The 22,295-nt window shown below is 40.1% G+C and overlaps 1 protein-coding gene across 1 annotated transcript; it reads left to right on the forward strand.

Annotated features, from left to right (window-relative positions):
* The first annotated feature begins 308 nt into the window (after nucleotides 1-308).
* On the forward strand, nucleotides 309-21,391 carry LOC139730995 (uncharacterized). Its single transcript, XM_071641867.1, has 7 exons — nucleotides 309-672; nucleotides 8,174-8,522; nucleotides 10,305-10,407; nucleotides 12,721-12,846; nucleotides 14,600-14,789; nucleotides 16,093-16,270; nucleotides 20,599-21,391. Exons 1-7 carry the CDS (start codon nucleotides 547-549, stop codon nucleotides 20,715-20,717), a joined length of 1,191 nt encoding a protein of 396 aa, XP_071497968.1. The 5' UTR covers nucleotides 309-546; the 3' UTR covers nucleotides 20,718-21,391.
* The last annotated feature ends 904 nt before the right edge of the window (nucleotides 21,392-22,295 follow it).

The raw sequence follows: 22,295 nt of genomic DNA on the forward strand, positions 1-22,295 counted from the left end.
CAATGGATTTACCCTCCATAATAATCGACACGCACACATGTATTGTGTATGTGCACCACAGAACATAAGAGTTCTGTGATGTGCACCCTGGCCTGGATCCCCACCACACCACCAATCGAAAGATCCTAATACACTACCTGGCCTAGCTGTGGGTAACTACACGCAGCCGCTTGAAGCACAGCGGTCTGGTCAGGCTAGCTAAGCTGTGGGGTAAACCTACAATGGTCTGTGGATTTGAAACAGCTTTCCGATGATCCGGGGACACTAACAGTCGTGTTTGTCAATTTATTTCTTCACTACCTGCACATTGTGGTAAAGCAATGATTGAAGCTCCTTGACCTTGTTTAACTTTGATAGCTCTTTTGTGTAGTGTTCACTGATCCTTGAAATAAGCAGTGTCTAGCATTCACCCACGTGGTTTTTTTGTAGCTCGCTTGCGCTTGCGTGTTCGGTGTTCTTGGTTGTATAACGCAGTGGCTCATACGGGAGGAGTGGGAACATAATTACGGTGTCTCACATTGTTGGTGCTGTGATTTCCCCATTGCCATGACGTATTGTACGGTTTGGTGGCATTTGAAGCTGAGCTCGCCCACTCATATGTTTAGGATTGGCTGTATTGCGATGAGCAGCCGCCAGAGCGTTCGACGGCTCCAAACACTGGCAAGATCTCTCGTAAGTAAAGTTAGTCCTTGGATATTGAAACACACGTAGCCAATCGTCGGTAGCTAGCTGGATATACTATTGTATTTTATGGTTGTAGGACCTACTAACACAGATTGAAGAGTGAACATATCTGTTTAGGTTAGTAGTAGCATGGACCTAGCAAAAAGTTTTTGCTAGGTCCTTGACCGAAAGATCGGTCTGTATCTGTCCGTCGGGGAATGTTCCGCGGAGACTACGTCTGGCTTCACGGATCCCCTCCGTATACAGACCGAAGTCAATGATGCCAGCTCCTGTGTGGCAATAGCGCACAGATCAAACGTTACGATTAACCAAATTTCAGGCAGCTATTTTACATTCAAACAAGTTTGACATGACATGACACATTATGCAGCAATATTTGGGGTTAATTTCTCACATTGTGCAATCGAAATACTCACAGTTACTCGGTTATAACGCAGAAATTTTATCGATATCGCAACATCGCCGTTCGCAAGCAGTAAGTCGCCATTTTTAATCTGTAAGCCATTGAAAGCCAATCACATGCGAGGTACGTGTTTTAGTAAAACAAACACGTAGAAGCTACCTCGCATGTGATTGGCTAAGAGATTCATAGTGTGTGTTTCTGCAGTTTGAACGTGACGACGCGACAGGCTGTGTTTTACGTTGAAAATTCTACTAAAATATTGGATTATTCATTAATCTGGTGAGTGTAGTCTATTCTTGAATAGTTGATTTAACTATTCAAGCTTAAATTTGCCGACCTAGGGCCGTGAATTAGACGCAATCGAGAAGGGTGAGGTACCTCACCCAATTTTCCATAGAGACAGTGGTTAAGAACATCCACACAGCAATGGGTACTACAACCTTCCGTCTGTCTACGGAGGACAGCGTTAATGGCAAAATATAAAAGAGTCCTCCGGACAGACGGATCTTTCTGTCTAGCTAGGTCCATGCCATGGTAGTAGTAGGCTGGACTGCCTTCTTCTCTAGCAGCAGTCAATACACCTGCACAATGGGACAGACCACGCATTGTGAGTGAGACTCAAGCATTTAGGGTCTGTCTCACGATCTCACGCATGACACCCATTTTTCTCACGCATTGGGAGCATAGCTTAAAGGATTAAAGTGAGAGTTGCAATTGAAGGCATATTTCCCTTTTGTCTTTCAAAATAAGTAAAAAATAGTCACTCATGTATTCACCAGCTTGCACCATTAAGACTAGAACTATTTAAGAGCTAAAAATTGAAAAAAGCTCCTTACCGTGGGAGGATCGAGGGCGGACACCCCCCCTCCCCTCACTCACGCACACCTATATCAGTATATGCGCGCGCGTAGAGATGCTGAGTCATGAAAATCTCACTCATAAAAATGTTTTGAACTTGGCATCTATGAATGGGAGTTGAAATTTGAACCCACAAACACAATTGGCACAAATGTAGAAACGACCACAAATGTAGAAACACCCCTAATGTAGAATTAAATACATTGCTGCACACAAATGTAGTAACCCCTAATGGCCGCACTATGGACCGATTCGGGTTCGTTGAGGGCAGCAGACAATTTGTGGCACTGGGCGCAGCCATAAGCTCATTTTGAGGTGTCTTGGCCGACCCCCCTCCTCTCCCCCACCCCCCGGGCAACGTGTTTACCGCGCACTTGTAACAAAGGTTCGCGCGCTAAGCAAGCATTCGCGCACTCAGTATGAGATGCCTATTGGCTAAAACGACCATGCATCAGTTTTTCATTCCGCGCGTGGAAGGGGATGGGGGGAGGGGGGGGGGGTCGGCTAAGACACCGCGTTAATGGCGCTGCCCATGCCAAAAATACACATAGCGCGTCACAGAATCGGTCTATAAGTTATGTGCTATTTAAACGACCGTTAATGTAGAAATGATTTCAAAACGTCACCCACAAAGGCACAAATGTAAATGTAAATTAACATGTTACAAACGGCAAATCGGTCGATATAGACTTTCAATTAGTTAGTCTGCTTCTCGAGTTCTATTAATTTACCATATGATTAAACCTTTTTTAACGTTTCGTTTGGCCTACAATCTACATGTAAAATACGGTAATGTGTACAAGTACGTGTGTGGGTGGGGTGGGGAGATGTGCAACATGTGTGTTTGTATGTATGTGTAGGTACCTACCGATATACAAATGATGCACAGGATAGAGTGCGTTAGTGGAGATGTAGCGCACTCGAGGGTATTTACAATTGTGAAACATGCACGAGGTGAAGCCGAGTGCATGTTGCACTACATTGTAAATACCCGAGAGTGAGCTGCATCTCCACTAACGCCACGACATAATCCTGTGCATCATTTGTTTTATAAAATGGGTCGAAAACTAACATCATTTTTCACGTACCTTTGTGGGTCAATACCAGTCAGCTACATGTAGCACTCGCTCAAGAATTGATGTCTGCAGATGTTCGTCCCAAACATTTACGCACGTCGCACTTGGAAATCCCGCACAGTATAAGTGCTGTACGTATTAAAGAGTATACGTACGCCACACATGTTATGCACACAAGAAAGGCCGGCCGGTAGGCAGCCCGAACTAGAAGTTGTTTACAGGATTGACAGCGCGTATAGTAGCGCGCGACGCACTTGTAACAACTGATTGAGTGCGCACTGCTAGTGTAAACATTGTGACGTCAGGCCGTGCATGTTAGTGAGAAATTAATACAAGCACACGTGACTCATTTCAGCGCTTCCAATTGGCCACATTCTTGAACCCATTTTATAGTATATTTTAACTATAACTACGATCATGCGACTAGCCCAAACGTGAAGTGTTCAGCGCGGCGGCAGGCTGCGGATGATGGGATTGGGATCTCACATGGGGTAGTATGGTGACCATTTGGTTCTGCTATTTATAACAGTCCATTTCTGTCCACATTGATGACTTAATTAAATGATTCGGTCAAGAGGAATCTGTGAGTGTGACAAGGACAACTGCTCTGTATGACATATTTGAAACCTTTGCACTTGCGCTTGATGTGCTTGCCGGTAGCAGCTAGATTTAGCCTTTTGACCAGGCACTCTTGCTGCGCGCAACATCCCGTGCAACTTGCATGTGGCGCCCGATTGCTCTTTGCTGGTGGATACTGCGATACACCATACAATTTTTTGTATATTTAGCAAGTCTAAATTTTCGGAAATGGGGACTTCCTGACAATTTCGCAAGTGGTTAAATTCGTGATTGTGGAGTACTGTACTGACCGGAGAAATGTACACGTGGATCAGACGCATTATTTTTGCATGTCTTTAATTTCGCGAATAGCACCTAGTAGAGCTGACTTGGGAAATTCGCGAAAATGAAAACCTCACGAAATATTCGGCATACTGTTTCAGTTTACAGGCACCTTTGTTGGTCGTAAAGGAGTCTGCACCAAGACTATGTACCACTGCAGCATCTGAGAAGCTAAGACTGTAAAACATGATATATTCGCGGCATTAATTTTTCGCTAATTGGAGCCGACGGCCTTTTTTGCGGCATGAAATTTTCACAAACTGCCACTGGCATTCAATGCATATAGTGAAGACAAGAACTTTCGCCTGCATTTTAATTTCGTGAATCTTGGTGCTCGTGAAATGCACGCGAACATTCCATGGCGCAGGCTCATTGTGATTAACAAGGGTTTGTGCCTGCAAACTAGCTGGTGGGCACATTTCACTCGGAACACCACTACACAGTGCGCAGCAAAAGGGCATTATTCAAAGGCTAAAAACGTCATGACTGTCATGCATATTCATATTGCTGATGCGCCAAGTGTCGCACAAAGGTGCATCAAAAAACAAAACAATGAACAGGAGGTATGGATATGAACTTGTAGAAAAATGTATTTTCAAGACCATGGGATCAATCTCCTTAACTTATCAAACTTCTTAATCTTTTAATCAAAAAGTTTGAGTCATTAGTGCGCATGCTCAAGGAAGAAGACAGAAGGTGCCATCTGCATATACATTGTATGTAACCCTGCACCTCAAAACAAACAAAAAGTCGCCAGACATGAATTTTTAGTTAAGACCATATTCTGAAAGAGCAGACTTTAAGCTTTAAAACGATGTATAACTCAAATCAAATGGACTCTCCTAACCTATCTAAATATTGGAAAGAAAGCACAAACTCAGGAAAAGTGTGAACTGAGAAAAGAGGCTCTGAAGTACAGTGTCTATTCAAGCGCTTAATCTTTACCAAACCGTGCTGGCTGTGCGATGAATGGGACAAAAAACAGGAAGTATAAACCCACCAGAGTAACAACAATGAAGGGATTATCAAATTAAAGTGAAATTAAGCATGCCTCATTAACACATTCTGTCCATAATTAATACCAACTTTCAAAGCAGTAGGGCTATCCTTTCAAAAGTTATTAGAGTTGAAAGTGAAGATTGTGGACAAGGTTTTTCAGAAATGAAAAAGGGATTCTAAAGACACACCTAATCACACTATTCTACCAAAAATGTTCGAGATAAACTGCTAAAAAAAAACCACACTTTCCTGCCCGTTTTATGATAACAAATTTTAGCATAATGTAAAAGAAGACCCGCTCTTTCAGAAAATATGAAAAAGTCAAGTTCGGCTAGGTTGACTCATTTCACTTATTGTCAGTCCTCACGCAAAATCAGTGTGTGCGACTTAATGTTCGTTTTGAGGTGCACGGTCACATATGTCTAATGATTGTGACGTAACAATGAACACCTGTACGACGACACAATAGCAGTGATCTTCTGAGGTGAGCGTTCGACTATCCCTAGCTGGAATGGAAAGTTTTGCAAGAAGTTTCGCAGGAAGTTTGCGTTCATACTGGCAAAATTTTGAGATCTTAAAGATCACGATCAAACTTTTTGATCTTTTTGCCAGTGGGAATGTGGCTATTGGCCCGTTCTCAGTAAAAGCGTTCAAATACGGAATTTTGGTGTCGCCGACATTCCATGACAGTTTGCGGTTCCCTGAAACCTATTAGATACTATTTAAATGTTTATAATATATCACAAGGACTTTATTTGTTAAAAATAAACACGATCAAATGCGGTTATCTGCCTTTTTGTATAAAATTTTGCTGTTAAACTTCGTTAAGACCCCAAAAACGCAGTGTCGCCGGCTATTTCAGAATTATGTTTTATTGCTCCTCTCCGTCCACAAACACAATTTCCAAATATCATTTTCATGGACGATGAGCATATCATATGAGCTAATCACAATACTCAAAAAGTTCCAAAATTTTTATTGACTTCTTTTTTTATAGCCTTTTGAAACCTGTCGCCAAGTTCACCGCCAGATACGTTACCAGTTTCTTTAGTGTTACATCATTGTGAAAATAACAAGACTATGCAATGACCCTGTGTATATGAAACCCTGAGGATATACTTCATACATTGCAAGTACTTAGATTTTTTGTGCAACAGCTCTTTTTTGAGAATACGGTACAATGTTTGAAATATCGGTTTTCTACACTTTTATTTGGACAGATACGTGACATACTTTTCACGCCACCCACTGCGACAGATGTTGCAATGTCAGACAAATTGTATATTATACATTACTCCTCGGAATGACGCATCGATTCAACATTAAAGTTTAGTACAAGTGAGAAATATTTGGTAGATATCGCTCTCATGATAATATGATCGACCATATACGTTACCACAGATACGTTACCCCAGATACGTGACCGAATTTTGCTCATTGGTCTTGTGCTTTCTGGGGATCAAATCTGGTCAAAATTCATCCCTACACATTACATGCTTCGTTTTGTTGGACCTCAGGATTATATTCTTACACCAAAAGGACAGAGAGGTGAAAAAGACCAACACTTTCACATGATTTTTCTTTCTGCATCAGTGTCTCACAACTTAATGCCAAGTTTTCCGACAGATACGTTACCACACAATCAAAATGCTGAAAAGAAATTGTAAATGTTTTTACAAACAAATCGTTGTGTGCTCATAAACTCCAAAGTTCTATTCTATAAAACCCAGCCACTTTCATATTCTATGCAACAACTTTGAACGTTTATCTTACAAGACGAAGCTAAGATTCAGCATATCAGTTTTTTTGCTTTTCGGATTTAGCAGATACGTTACGTATAATTCAGGGCACCCACGGTGACAAATAATGTTATGTAAAACAAAGTGTTCATAGAACAATTCTGCATAGAATGACGCTTCCATAAAAAATTAAAGTTATGTTCAAATGAAGAATATTTAGTAGAAATTGCTCTGTAACTTCACCGACAGATTCATTTACGGTACGCCAGATACGTTACCAAACTTTGAAAGAGTAAAAAGTAGTTTATGAAACGCTTCCGAGAAAAGTTTCAGTGTTCTGTTGCATATTTATTCTAGTGTTTTTCAACATATGAAGAACTACTCAAGATTCATTGATAAGTTGAACAATTATTTATTCATTTTCATTAAAAGGAATGAGCCAAATACGTTACCATAGGTCAAACAACTGTTTAGCATATCGAGTTCATAGAGACTGTACCTACTTCCTTCTAAATGCCTGCAAATATATATTTTTTAAACCTTGTTTGCATTATCCATCAAAACGTAATGAATATTTATAGTCAGATGGATAAATACATTCAGACGTAAGATGAGAATATTCTGTGAATGAAGAACTCAGCTTTCACATTTAGGGCTCTTTTCCACTACATTTCATAGTTTAAATATTACGTACAATGTTTAAAATGGTTAATTTGGGCTTACATCATTCATTTTTACATCAATTCATGTGGTAAATAATTAAACAGATGATATTTATTAATTCATACACAACTAAAATTATTACTTATATTTTACCAGATACGTTACCAAAGGTGATTCGATGTTTTTCAATAGTTATTTCCCCAGGAAAGCAATTCATATTTGTTTCCTGTGAAATTCCAAATTGGATCGTTCCCTTTGCATGATTTGTGGAATTCGAAACTTTATTTGTAAGCGAAATTTGCTAAAAATACAAAGTGAATCTTAAGGTTACATTTCATTTCAGCAAAAAGCATATTTCAACTTACCACACAGAAATAATTTCTACCAATTAGCAAGGGATGACAACATCTTTACCTCTTGAAAAACCCCAATATCTTTAGGGGGACAGATGTCTTTTCCTAAACAGAAATTGGATCAAAACAATAAATTTAATTCAGAGTTAGGAGTCCACTACAACATGTAAAATTGCGGTAACGTATCTGATTGGTGATCAAATATCATATATGATGCTCTATTTCAATTCATTTTTACTCAATGAATGGCCATCATTTAGAATGTTCCACTTTTTGTTTCGTATTTGACCGGTTTTGAAGTTTCCAAAAACACATCTTTGAATGTATTACTTTGTGGTTGATTTTTCGGTTTTACTCACATGGAATTGAACACTTAATCTGAGAATGGCCCTATTGTCTCTTGTTTTTGTGTGTAACATCATGATTTATGTGTGTTTACACTGTATCTCATGCACTCACATGATACTCTGCTCATTACTACACTGTTAAACGCCACAGAATTACAGATTGCCGTCGTGTGACAAGACCGTCACACCAAAGATGACATCAGGTAACAACTCTTCATCGTCTGATCCTGATGCGCGCCGATTTGCACGGCCGGACGAGGTGAACTACGCCCTCCGGCAGGACATGGGGGAGGACTTTCGGAAACACACCGTCACGATCTCCACCCTCGGGATGAACTTTGACATGCTGTACGGAGAATGGCCCGGTGTGAGCACAGAGGGCAAAGAGTGTCCAGTGGTCATCTGTGTCCATGGGATTCCAGGCACGTACGGGGCATATCGTCCAATCGGCAGCCGCATAGCAGCTAGGGGTTATCGGGTATTGGCTGTTAATTTGCCTGGTGAGTTTCAAAATTGAACGTCTCAAACCCAGGGAGCTGCAATGTAACTTTAATACCTTTGGCAACCACATGATGTAGGTGAGACAAGAAATATCATACCAAGTATTTATATTGTAATTATTCCTGTAGCTATTTGTTGTCCCCGCCGAACGAGTTCGAGCAGGGGACTATGAAACGGGCTCCGTACGTGTGTGAGTCCGTGTGTCCGTCTGTCCGTCCGTCCGTGCGTCCGTCCGTCCGTCTGTGCGTCCGTGTGTGATCAAAATGTTCAATTTGCTACTTCTCTGTCATTTATGAGCCAATTTTGATTCTGTTTGCTTTATATGATAGCACTACATGGGAGCTTTGAAACTTCTACACAGAATTTCAGTTGTGACCTTTGACCTTGACCTTTTACCTATATTGTACATTTTGCTTCAAAATGCTACTCCTTCGCCATTTCTAACCCGATTTCGATTCCGTTTGCTTAATGTGATGGCACTAGGTGAGGGCTTCAAAACTTCTACACAGAATTTTGACCTTTGACTTCTTTGACCTTTGACCTTGATTTTTGACCTATATTGTACATTTTGCTACAAAATGCTACTCCTTTGCCATTTCTAACCCGATTTCGATTCCGTTTGCTTTAAGTGATGGCACTAGGTGAGGGCTTCAAAACTTCTACACAGAATTTTGACCTTTGACTTCTTTGACCTCTGATCTTGATTTTTTACCTACAGTATTGTACATTTTGCTAAAAAATGCTACTCCTTCGCCATTTCTAACCCAATTTCGATTCCGTTTGCTTTATGTGATGGCACTAGGTGAGGGCTTCAAAACTTGTACACAGAATTTTGACCTTTGACTTCTTTGACCTTTGACCTTGATTTTTGACCTGTATTGTACATTTTGCTACAAAATGCTACTCCTTCGCCATTTCTAACCCGATTTCGATTCCGTTTGCTTTATGTGATGGCACTATGTGAGGGCTTCAAAACTTCTACACAGAATTTTGACCTTTGACTTCTTTGACCTCTGACCTTGATTTTTTACCTTTATTGTACATTGGCTACAAAATGCTACTCCTTCATGCCATTTCTAACCTGATTTCAATTCTGTTTGCTTTATGTGATGGCACTACACTGTAGGTGAGGGCTTCAAAACTTCTACACAGAATTTTGACCTTTGACTTCTTTGACCTTTGACCTTGATTTTTTACCTATATTGTACATTTTGCTACTAAATGCTACTTCCGGCGGGGACATATATTACGCACCGCGTAATTTCTATTTTTCCTTGTTATTCATACATTATTTGCAAGCATGAAGTGTGCACAAGTAGAACCAGAACTGGGCATGTACTGGTATTGAACCACAGTGTTTCAGGGTTGATAGTTTCGTATACTATGCCCTGTGCTACAGAGAGTAGAGATTTCTTTCTTTCCTTCTTCTTCTTCTTCTTCTTCTTCTTCTTTTTTTTTTTGGGGGGGGGGGGAGTGGGGTGGGATGGGAGAAGGGGCAGTAAACCATTTTGTTTCTGTTCATTTTGAAGTCTGATGATATTCTTTAATCAGCATGCTCATTTGATGCCTTGTACTCTCTGTTAGATAAGTGCATGCACATATCACATATATGTCCTTCGATTTTTTAAGTTCTGGAGCCCTGAAGGCAATCCTTGTCATAAGAATAGAAGCAAGGGAATAGAATACAGTGCCAAGTGTGAGTTGTTCTTTTTTTATGAAAGAAAATATGAGTGTACTCAATAACGCTCAGACCAATTATACCCATGTGATCTCCACACCAGGAAATGGATACAGTGATGTGGACCTCAGCAGTAGCTATGACTGTACCTCACTGCACAAAGCTCAAGTTGTCAAAGAATTCATATTTGCCCTTGGACTGGAAAGGTCAGTGTCTTTGAATATACAATTGTGCATTACACCTATTTTTGTAGTTTTTTTTAATATTGTTTTGCATGTTTGTTCAGGGTTTTTTGTCCACCTCAAATGTAGTTAAGTTGAAATATAACTCTGTAGAAGGTCTGGGGTGCAGTAGGTCTATAGTTCAAGAAGTCTTTGATAAGATAAGGATTGATGTAGGTTGGAACAAGTCAAGGGGCTTCACACATTGGCAAAATATGGTCTTGTAATTCAAGTAATTGCTGGGGCTGAGCACTCCCTTTAAACCCTTTTACAATGTACCTCATTCCATTGGGATTAAACTGGCAGTGTCCCTATTTCCAATGGCTTTTTACAAAAGGGCTATCTCCACCTATAGTCCTGGACTCTGTAATTGCAGTGGATAAGCCTGTTTGTGGTTCCACTTGAGCAGAGAAAGTTTACTGTATACGCCATAATTTTCGCGTACATAAATTTTCGCGAATTGCCGCTGTCACACATTTTCGCGAGTGGTTAAATTCGCGATTGGGGGACCAGAGAAAATATGAAGTGGCAAAGAAAGTGTGAATTTTCAACTTACTAGCAAATAAGATGGATTGGCTTTCTACAGTATTCATAAGTAGACGTGGATGTGCGTAAACAAGCTTAGCCAGTATGGTCTGTTCGGTAAGCCGTGACATGGTATACTAGTACTGAAATGTTCGTATCATCAAGGCAAGGGATTCATTTTGGAAGGTAATATTTTCGCGTGTTGTTAATTTCGCGAATAGCTCCCGACTCGCGAAATTCGCGAAAATAAAACCCCCGCGAAATATATAGCGTATACAGTATATGCCTTATGAGGCATGTTGGTTTTTACATTCACAGAGCTAAGCATGGATCTGTGATGTAGTGATTATGGCTGTGTGTGCTACATAATTATAGAACTACTCAGTATTCAAGAGCTAAGCGCTCAAGATGTACATGTACAAGTGACATCAATACCATGCTCGAGATCAGAACAAGAAAACTTTGCACCAGAGTTAGAAACTAACTGTAGATTATTTGTTGTTTTCTGCAAGCTTTGCACAGATGCAAGCTCCCAAACAAGCAAACAAGTGTGGATGCACATTTGAACATTCACAGCTGCCCGTCTTTACAGGGATGGTATAATTTTTGTTGAGATGGGGAATTCAGACTTTTTACGAGATAAATAGAAACCACTTCTGAAATGCTGTATACGCCGAATATTTCGCGAGGTTTTTATTTTCGCGAATTTCCCTAGTCAGGTGATATTCGCGAAATTAGAGACATGCGAAAATATTGACTCTGATCCCGATGTGAATGTGACGTACGCGTGTACACTTCTCCATTCAATACAGGACTCCACGATCGCGATATTGTCGGGAATTCCCGATTCACGAAAATTTAGACTCGCGAAATAAATGGCATATACAGTATGACAGAGCATACAATTCTAGAGGAATTCAAAGTTTATTTGATGAAAATCCATTTTAGAATGGCTAATTATCTTGTTACAATTTAAAACCTGAATTCCCATGTCAACCAAAAATATATTATCCCTTTAGGGTGCTTAACCCATTGAGGACGAGTCCCGACTATACTCGGGTAGGTGTCTATGAGAAATGCGTGTTGTAGCAAAATTAGGCTGTCCTCAATGGGTTAAATGTCATTGAATGTTTGCAGCGGGTTCACATGAAATTTTGGCGATTTGTCTTGTGTGAGGCGTTTGTCATCATACTTAGATAATGCTTTGAAAGCATTACAGTGGATTCCAGTTATAACAAAGTCCTTGGGACTGGCAAATTTCTTTCATTATATAAATGGAAATTTCATTATAACCAAACAAATGGACAATAAAAAGCATAGCACAAATATTGCTGCGGCCTGAATTTTTACTTTGCTGTAACAGGAATTCCATTATAAGCATGTTCATTTTAATGGGAGTGCACTCCACTTAAATACCTCATTGTGTGCGTGTGCTATGGAATGGGAAGGCTGGCCCTGCTTCAATATATTTGAGAATCTCTATAATAAATTTTGTATAGCTTTATCACTGATCTCAGTCAGTATGCACACAGGCAAAGAATCTCGACTGTACAGTCTACCATTACCAATGAGCGTCCACTTCAATGCCCATGTGCGCTGATCAGTTGTATTTGTGATTTTCTCATGTACCCCCGGTGGGCAGCGAACAAATCGGACCACCCATGGATCGCCACACTTCTGGGTCTTACAGAATTTGACTCATTATTCATCACTGTCATTACTGTAGTCTTTGCCTATAAATCAAGCTCCTGCTCTCTTTGTCTTGATTGACAGAGTTGCTATGGTGATTGGTCACTCTTCGGGCTGCATGGTGGTCACTAGCATGGCAGCTGACCCTGAGCTGGACGGAGTGGTGCAGTCCGTAGGAATGATCTGTGGTACTGGCATCATACCCCACAGGTCAGTCCCAGCTTCATTTATTTGGAAGATGTGGTTGACCCACAATTAAATTTGAAAGATAGTGGAATACATACCAGACTGCTGGAGAACAGCTCTTATCTTTTCTCACATGCATTGTGAATTAGTCAGAATGACAGTAAAAAGTACTCTATAAGCTGTTATTTTCATATGCAGATATGTATGCAAATGATGTCACAGACATTTTCCCAGGATGTTGTTTTCATGATTTTGACACCAAGGCTATCATGAGTGTGCTAATGCCTGGTCAGTTTGGGATATTTTCATGTGTTTGTTAAATTCACGGTCCAACAGTGATTGGCAGAATTCACAAAAATGAAACCCTTGTGAGAATAACAGCTTACACAGTATGACATAGTCCCACTTCAAACAGTCAGCCAAAAGACCAAATCAGATTTTACTCAGTACTGTCAGTCACTTTCATTTAACCCTTTCACACCTTGGGGTCGATTGGCAATGTTATTCTTAACTCATTGGTAGATAATCATGGACGAAGTAACTCGCACACTTCTAGCATGGGTTTAAACAAGCCAGTCATGCTATCAGCAGAAATTAACCTACAGAGCAGCATGATAGGTGGATGACACGAACTATATGTGACCCACTACAACAAAGTGATCCTAAAGTCGGGCAAGGTCGATTATTTGAAAATTACATGACATAAATCCCTAATCTTTCTGCTTTAAATTGATATATAACACATCATATAAAAATAATCGGCTGCGGAGATATCGATGTTTAAAAGAGAGCATGTCGAGACGTCTGGGAAATCACTGTTTCAAGAAAAGCGCCCTAAAAGTTCTCCTTGCGACGCAATCACGATCAAAGGACACGCAAGTCAGTTTTCACCTCCGAACAATGGAAGGTAAGCCCTAGCAACCCCCGGAATGCTCCTTCAAACACAGCGTCGGCGGTCTCCTCACCGACCAATCAGTGACCAGAATGGCAGGAGAAGCGGCTGGGCATAGCGCACCCCGCCAGCACGCACCAGTCAACTGGGCAGTGTGCGAGCTTCACGCTTCGGTTAGCGGCAAGCAGCAAACTGACCAATGAGATCACTCTGGTCGTTGTTAGGGGCGGAGCCTATGTGTGGCGCTCACTCCAAATGTTCGAACCAGTTTCTGCTTCGTTGAAACGCCAAAAAACATGTCCCAGAAAAACGCTATTTTTTGGTCTTTCCTTTCATCATTTTGCTTCAAAATTTCGACAGATGATAGGAGACATGTCAGATAATATGTATAATATACAGTGTATATATAATATAATAATATGTAATAATATGTCAAATTCAGAAAATCGTAAGTTTTGACCAATTTTGATGCTCTGACTTCAAACTCGATTTTCACGGCTTCGACCGTGCGCGACTTTAGGACCATTTTGTTGTAGCGGGTCACATATAAACTCACAAGCACACACATACACACATTCATACACCTCTACTTAACTGGAGCAAATACCCACAAGGTGGTCTGGGGCAATTTCCCCTGGGCAATTACCCCAGACCCTTCCCCTGACCCTAACCCTAATCCTAATCCTGAACCTAATCCTAAGCCGGGGGGGGGGGGGGGGGGGGGGGGGGTTATTGCCCTGATATGCCACAAGGTTATAAGAATGGCCAAGTAAGATTTAACTTTTTGGTGACTTTCAAACAGGAGGTTCAGTAGCTGGAGGGTTATATGGTGACTTAGCACACAGGAGCATTTCACATTGATGTTACCTCTTTATCCTCTCTCAGGATGCAGAGACAGTGTGCTGTCATTCCTTACCTCCCGTATCTTCTCTACCGGGCAGTCTTCCTTCCCATCATTGGACCGGTTGTCCTGCATCTAGTCTCTAACTATGTGTTCCGGATGGGCTTCAGGGGAAGAACACGGGAAGCACAGGTGTTGTGCATCCATGAGGCAGCTATCTTGCGATTTGATCTGGTGAGACATGTTTAGCATCCTGGACTGTGTAGACGTGTGAAATTTCATGGGTGTATATGGTCTATTATTGTCTCCCACTTCCTTGTATTCCTCCTCCTCTTCCCTCACCCCTCCTCCTCTTCGTCTTCTTCATCTTCCTCGTCCTCCTCATCCTCCTCTTCCTCTTCCCTTTCCTCCTCTCCTTACTCATTCTCTTCCTCATCATTTTCCTTGTAAATCCTCTTCCTCATACACCTCCAACTCCTCTTCCCTCTCCTCCTCATCCTCCTCCTTTTTCTCCTCGTTTTCCTCCGCTTCTTTCTCTTTCTTTTCTTTGTCCTCCTCATCTTTCTCCTCCACCTCTTCTTCTTTCTCCTCCTCTTCTTCCTCCTCCAATTTTTTATCTTTTTTCTCCTCTCTTCATCCTCCTCTTCCTCCTTCCCCCCCCCAGTTTCTGCTCCTGTATCTGCTCCCCAACCTCTTCCCCTCCCCCTTTTATCCCCTCATGAAAGGGGGGGGGGGAACTTTCAGGGTTGTTTTGGCACAAGTTTTAATGATGGCTACCTTTTCTCCCATCTGTCCTGCCCTTATTGTTCATGTTCATTCTTTCATCACAGTCATACTTGATGATTTATTAATATATAATAAGACTCCATTGTCTGTAATATTTGGGCCCCTCAATTCATTTTTTTCGCATACATGTATTGTATACAGTCAACCATGCGTAAGTCAAATCTATCTGGACTGAAGAAGTAGCTTTGACTTTGAGAAAGTTCAACTTACAGGGTATTAAAATCAATAGAAAACAAAGAGACGGAATTGAAATGAGGGATTGAACTCAATCAAAAATAAAGAGAAGAGGACTTGAAAAGACCTTCAACTTATGCGATTGTTCGACTTATGCAAGGTCGACTAATAAGCAGGGTTGACTGTATTCAAAAATAAATCGGAATATTAACCTACAAATGAAAGGCATAACTCTAATGTCAAAAAGATAATGCTGAAAATGCCTTGGTCTTGGCTCACCAAACAGACACCCAGGCTCTTGGTTTCCCTGAAGAGCCTGAACTGTCCTTTCATCCCTGTATTTCTGACTTATCGATGTTTGTTCTGTCCCTTCTCATATCACCTCAGTAGGTTTATCACCCTTTTGGCCTCCTGATACCAGAAAATATTGCCCTTGTCCAGGGTTTTAATAAATTGCACTCATCTTTTGACTTGGGCAATATTCCGCCCCTGCTTGTGCAATATTTTAGGTATCCCAGTCAGTGTCATCAAGTATATCAGATAATTTTGATCTTTGTTAATCCCTCTGTGTTCCCAGTTTGCCAAAGACCTGAAGGAGATGAGAAGGAAACAGCTCCCTTCGCTCCTCTTCTACTGCGTGGATGACACCATCGTTGAGGCAGAAAAGATTCCTGGTACCATAGAAACCCTCGGCATAGCCGAAGACGGTATCAAGAAGTACGATGCTGATGGCCAGCCACTTGCGACCTTCCATGGTGAGAAGAAGTATTATAAATCATCATCATTAACCCTATCTCTGTCACATAGACGAAGCCAGAATGTTCAGACATTTTGCAGTGCAGAGACATGGGATTGTTGTTGGCCAGTTCTGATTGTTATTATTGACATTAATGTGTCATGTTATACATCATTTGAAAGCTTATGGTCTATACTTTCATATTACATAATAATCTGAGTGAGGGCGCCCTCACATTTTAAGTAGGACGCCCTCTTATGTCACATAATTATCTTTGCAGACTTACTTGTACATGTTACCACCTCATTTTCTCACACAATATGCTCTTATACCCCAAAAAGGTCTATACAAATGTTGTAGAGAATTTATTCAGCTTTCAGATGATGTGATTATTTTGTCAGTAGCATTAGTACTTTTCATTTTAAGAACAAAAGTGTGTGGCAAGTACAACCTACATTTTACACACTTCGCACAATTTCTAGTTTTATGAATGAAATGTTGGCATGAAAGTAGATAAAGCATGCTAACATCCAGTCAGGATGAAAATATTAATTGATTATACGACTTTTACTTGTAGTTTAGATTATTCTTGTCCTATAATATTGCCATGTATGGTAAGATAATCTAAGGGTAAAAACTGTCACTGAAAATATTCAGTCTTCAGAGTGTCCATTCCTGTTGAGTATGCTAGACTCCTTTGCACTCTCCTCATTGAACAGAATTGAACCATCAATGTAGTCATTTGCTTTATGATAAACCTACATTGAACATAAGTTTCATAAAGTAACGGTTTATTAGATAATAATGATCGACAGTCAAACATACCTCAGCTTCTAAGCTTCGAGACCAAGACTGTCCAGCTGCGGGTAGGAGGCTACTGTACCCTTATTGCTGCTAGCACCCTGCCCCGCTAGCCCCGGCTAACTAGAGACCCATTGCACCGCTGTTAGTGCTGAGTAAACAGCTACAACTGCTGCACTGAACGTGCAGTGTTCATTTATTCTACAGTTCATTTATGAGGCCGATATCACGAAAACCATACCCCTTCACAGAATTCAAAGATGTTGAAATCCCTATCCTGAATGTTTTCACTTCATATTTTACTATATTGACTTAGATAAAATGGATGAAAATTGACCCATGTGTACGATCTTTTCATCGCACACGGCGATCTTATTACAGTCCCACATATACAGATTCGTGTAAGTTCTCCACACAAGAAACCTATAGCAAAACTGTACACAATACATTGCAGTCTGAATGCAAATAAACATGGGCGGGGCCACCACAATTCTTTTGACTTTGAGAAGGCTTTCCTGATTGGTTGAAGGTGGGGAAGCTTTTTTTGCACACTGGATATCGTTTCCTTACACTGTCAGCCAATCACAAATGAGTTTAGAGAGTGGTAGTGTCATAGCCATTGAAGTAATCTGTCAATCAAAATAGGGCCGATTTAATCGGCCCAAGCATTTACATGGCAGGTTTTGGGCCGATTTAATCGGCCCGTGACACAGATAGGGTTAAAGGACAAGTTCACCTTCATAGACATGTGGATTGAATGAATGCAGCAATATTGATAGAACACATCAGCAAGAGTTTGAGGAAAATAGGACAATCCGTATAAAAGTTAAGAACTTTTGAAGTTTCTGCTCAGTTACTGCTGGATGAGAAGACTACTGCAGGGCACTGTTTCACGAAAGTTGTCAGTGCTGACAGGTTGTCAGTCTCTGACAATCACCATGGTAACAGTCAGTGACCACAGCTTCTCAGCCAATCAAAACCAAGGATTTTTTGCTGAAATTGTCAGTGCTGACAACTTGTCAGCACTGACTAAATTGATGAAACACCCCCAGCTTGTGATGTCACATGTGTACAACGATATAATAAAAGTATAAAGAAAATTCAACATATTTTTACTTTTTCAAAAGTAAAATTTTGTAAAATTCTCTATCTATTTTCCTTATAATATAGCATTGTATGCATGTGACATCATTCACTCTACTAGTCTTCTCGTCCAGCAGTGACTGTGCAGGTACTTTAAAAATTCATTACTTTTGAATGGATTGTCCAATTCTCCCAAACTTTTATTGATGTGTGCTACTAATATTGCTGCATTCACTCAATCCACATGTATATGAAGGTGGACCTGTCCTTTAATATGATTTCGTGATGCTCCACAATGTTAAATTTGAACATAATGCACTGATGGTGTGATGAATGTTTGTGCACAAGGCACCTGTGAGATTGCAAAGTGCCTTGCAGCCTTGGTACAAGTCTAATGTTTTAGAGCTTTCTTGCACTAACCATATATTTGCACATTTGACCCCAGTGAATTAGGCGCAGTCTAAGGTGTAATCTTCAGCTGGTCAGGTCTGCTTTTGTTACATTTAGTAGTTCATGGCTTGTAAGTTTCATATTTTATGCATGTCACCAAATCTTGGTATGGCACATAGAATGTCAGACATCTGCGTACAGATTGTAGCATATTTATCTCCGCCAAGGGAGGAGGTTATGTTTTCGTTACCGTTGGTTTGTTTGTTAGTTAGTTAGTTTGTTTGTTTGTCTGTGTGCAGAATAACTCCAAAAGTTGTGCGCAGATTTGGATGAAACTGACAGGAAAGGTTGAGAATGACACAAGTAACAAATGATTAACTTTTGGTAGTGATCCAAGAAATTTTTGGATATTTATGAAGGATTTTTGATATTTTGACAGGTGGGGTCAATGAACTTCTGAGTTCAAGCTGCGCATTTTTGAGGTTTTCAAACACGCGCTAAAGTGCGTGCTCTAGTTTCTGCTAGGGCGAGGAGCGTGCCGCGCAGCTGAAGGTTTATGACGTAACAAAGGCTTCTATATTGGGAAATCGGGCGATTTTTTTCAGCGGGTATACCTATGGGTAGAAATCACTGATCTCTATGGAAAAGCCCAAAGAGCTTTTCCCCAGTGGTGGAGAGGAGAAAAATCTCTTTGGGAAGAGCAAGATCATCGGTGGAAAGTAGCTGCTTGGCGGAGGTCTGCGCTCTCAGAGTGCTTTTCAGTTTGCAATGTTGTCATTTCACTATGACAGCTTAACACTTGCAGTGGTCCACCCTGATGGTTTATTTTTCAGTTTTGAATGCTTTTAGAGGGTATCAACAGAGTATCATTATACCACAGTATGGCCAACTCAAAGTGGACCATCACTCAGTGTTCATCTTGACAGTGATATGATTGTTGGTGCCAGCATCTGAACTAAAGTTACTGGAATTTAATAAAACTTCAAGTTGTTCATGTTTTCACAAACTACATGAAAAGTGGAAGAGTTAATGAAATGACTCGCTGACAAGTCTCCTTTTGGTTTGTGAATATCATTACCTCACCAAATGTCTGATTTTGATGAAGATTTTAAAATGAAGAAGTCATGGTTTAGAAGATACTGTTCTTCATCTTTAGTATGTTAGCAGTGATGTTTGTTTTGTTTTTGAGAGGGAATATTAAGTTGGTAAAATTATTAACCATCCCCAAAATGTGCTGTAAAAATTGACAATTTTGCATTAGTAATTATTTTGCTCGGCCAATAATTAGAATATATCCTTATTTCTCTGCTCTGAAGTGTCACTGACATCTTCACTATGCATTGAGCACATCAGAATTTGTCAACTCTGCTCTTTAGATTTGAAAATTAGGCTAGGCATGCAAACCATTCACGCATTTGTTTCCTCTCATCTTGACTACTGCAATTCCCTTCTTGTTGGTCTCCCTGCTTCAAGTACTGCACCACTTCAAAGAATTCAAAATACAGCTGCTAGGCTTGTGACCCTTACAAAAAGATCTGAACACATTACTCCAGTTCCCTCCACTGGCTCCCCATCCATCAACGTATCACTTTTAAAATCCTCCTTATTGTTTACAAGATATGTAATAATCTTGCCCCATCTTACCTTAAAGATTTAATTTTCTTCCGCTCCTCCACTTCAACCCGTTCTCTTCTTCTTCCTCCGCTCTCCAATTATCACGTGGTCCCCGCACCTGTACACGTTATGGTGATAGGGCCTTTTCAGTTATTTCCCCACTTCTTTGGAATGAACTCCCTTTTTATATTCGTAACGCTGAAAATGTTGATAGGTTTAAGTCATTGTTGAAAACTCATCTGTTCACACAACCTTAATTTTGCTGTTGTTGTTGTTGCTGTCGTTATCATAATATGTACATAATGCTGTATTTTGTTTTTACGTTATATATATTATTTTTTCCCCGATTTGATGCGCTTAGAAACATCAGTATTAAGCGCTATATAAATGTTATTCATTATCATTATCATTATAACCTTATCACATGTCACTTTATTTTTATCATTTCCTCTGAAACAGAAGGGACAGTGCGAAGAGTGGTTTGCTGCGAGAAGGGGTCGCATCGCCTGCAGTTTACTCAGCCGGAGCTGACTGTGAATGAGATCGTCTCTCTCCTGGACGCACTACAAAAGAGATAAGAATTGTAGGGATGGAGGAAGCCCTGCGTGTCTTTCTGCTCTGGATTTCTTCTTCTTAGGGGTGAAGTTCTGGCATCAAACAGACATTCCATTTCCAGAGAAGCAGGAGAAAGTTTTCTTCCAGACTTTCATAGCTTGAAGTTCTCAGGTATTCATGATCTTCTGGACCGGCAGAAAGCAGTGTGTGAAATTTAAAACTCGTGCCAGATACCACGTTTACCTCAAAGATTGCCAACAGAGATTAGTGGATGACATTTTGACTTACATGATTTTGTCTGAGCGAGTGTGTATGTGTGTGTTCATTTGATCATGAAATTAATTGCCAATTGAAAGCATTTGTCTTAACCCGTTGAAGACTAGCCCAGAGTATACTCAGGGAGATGCCTATGGGAAACATGTATGTGTTATAGCAAAATCAGCCTGCCTGCAGTGTGCTAAATGTAACTTGAAATCCTTCACAATCCTTACCATTTGTTGGGTTTTGGAAGGCTTCCATGTCTTTCAATATTTACAAAGTATATCTACGTTTAAAGCGTTGAAATGACAAGATTATGTTATTCATGGTCATATTGTGTGTTGAATAGGATGTGCAGAGTATAGAAATGTTCAAAATATCTTTGTCCTCTGCTTAATTTGTATATTTTGCCATTTTATAAATCTGTTTGGTGCTTATCTTTGGGGGACGAGTTTATGCAGTTTCAACTATTTAACCTTAAAAAGGTCGTGGGGGGGGGGGGGGTTGAAAACCCCATCCTCAACATTTTCCACGACCAATGAAAATCAGCATACTGTTACGACACGGCACGACCTTTTATACATGTTTGTCAGGTTAAATATGGCTCAAAAATATGATTTTGTGTATAAAGTCTATGCAAGTAGAGTTTTCTCACCTTATTCAAAAAGATATGATTATTTTCACTGGCAATGGCTAAGATCTTTTGATTTTAACATAATTATGCTTAAAATAGGTTCTGTAATAAATTTTGTGGAACAAAATGAAAAAAAAAAATGTTCAAAATATAAAGAAATACACAATAAATCCATAAAACAATACAATTCATAAAAAAATAATTTTGATACCAGATTTTTTTTTTTGTACATTGTTAGGATAGATTTTGCTATTCTTCAGTGAAGGGTCTCAGAAACACTGACATATCTGGTTTTGAACTTCCAAAGCAGTGGGCAGTTAACAGAATGTTATCCCATTGCATTTTAATTATTTCATTTCATTTTATAATTTAGGTTCTCTGAATTAATTAAAACTATATGTGGTGTGCTATGCTTTCATGTCTTCAGGTAAAATTTACCAATGCTGAACCAAAGACATTCCTTTTAATACAAATTTGGAATTCTTTGGTTCAGCCTGAGCAGGACGAAACGCATTTCAGTACCTGGCCTGCTCCTCTTTCTTGCTATGCTTGCTTATTGGTCTGTCTTTAAATCGCGGACACACCTTTCATGTAAGACAACAGCTTAACTTGGAAAATATATTCACTATCTTGTAAAATGACATTCACAAATTTTCAGAGCTATTTTCAACTGGTAGAAAGAAGTGCAGTTTCAGCATTTTCATGACAC

This window comes from Diadema antillarum, unplaced genomic scaffold (genome assembly GCF_040938485.1).
Source record: "Diadema antillarum isolate AM-2024a unplaced genomic scaffold, OU_Dant_1.0 seq00000348_RagTag, whole genome shotgun sequence".
Classification (NCBI taxonomy): Eukaryota; Metazoa; Echinodermata; class Echinoidea; order Diadematoida; family Diadematidae; genus Diadema; species Diadema antillarum.

Coding starts and splice junctions, on each gene's coding strand:
- LOC139730995 (XM_071641867.1), top strand. CDS start 547: ATGACGTATTGTACGGTTTGGTGGCATTTGAAGCTGAGCTCGCCCACT. Junction 12,847..14,599: donor ACTGGCATCATACCCCACAG/GTCAGTCCCAGC, acceptor ATCCTCTCTCAG/GATGCAGAGACAGTGTGCTG. Junction 14,790..16,092: donor CTATCTTGCGATTTGATCTG/GTGAGACATGTT, acceptor CTGTGTTCCCAG/TTTGCCAAAGACCTGAAGGA.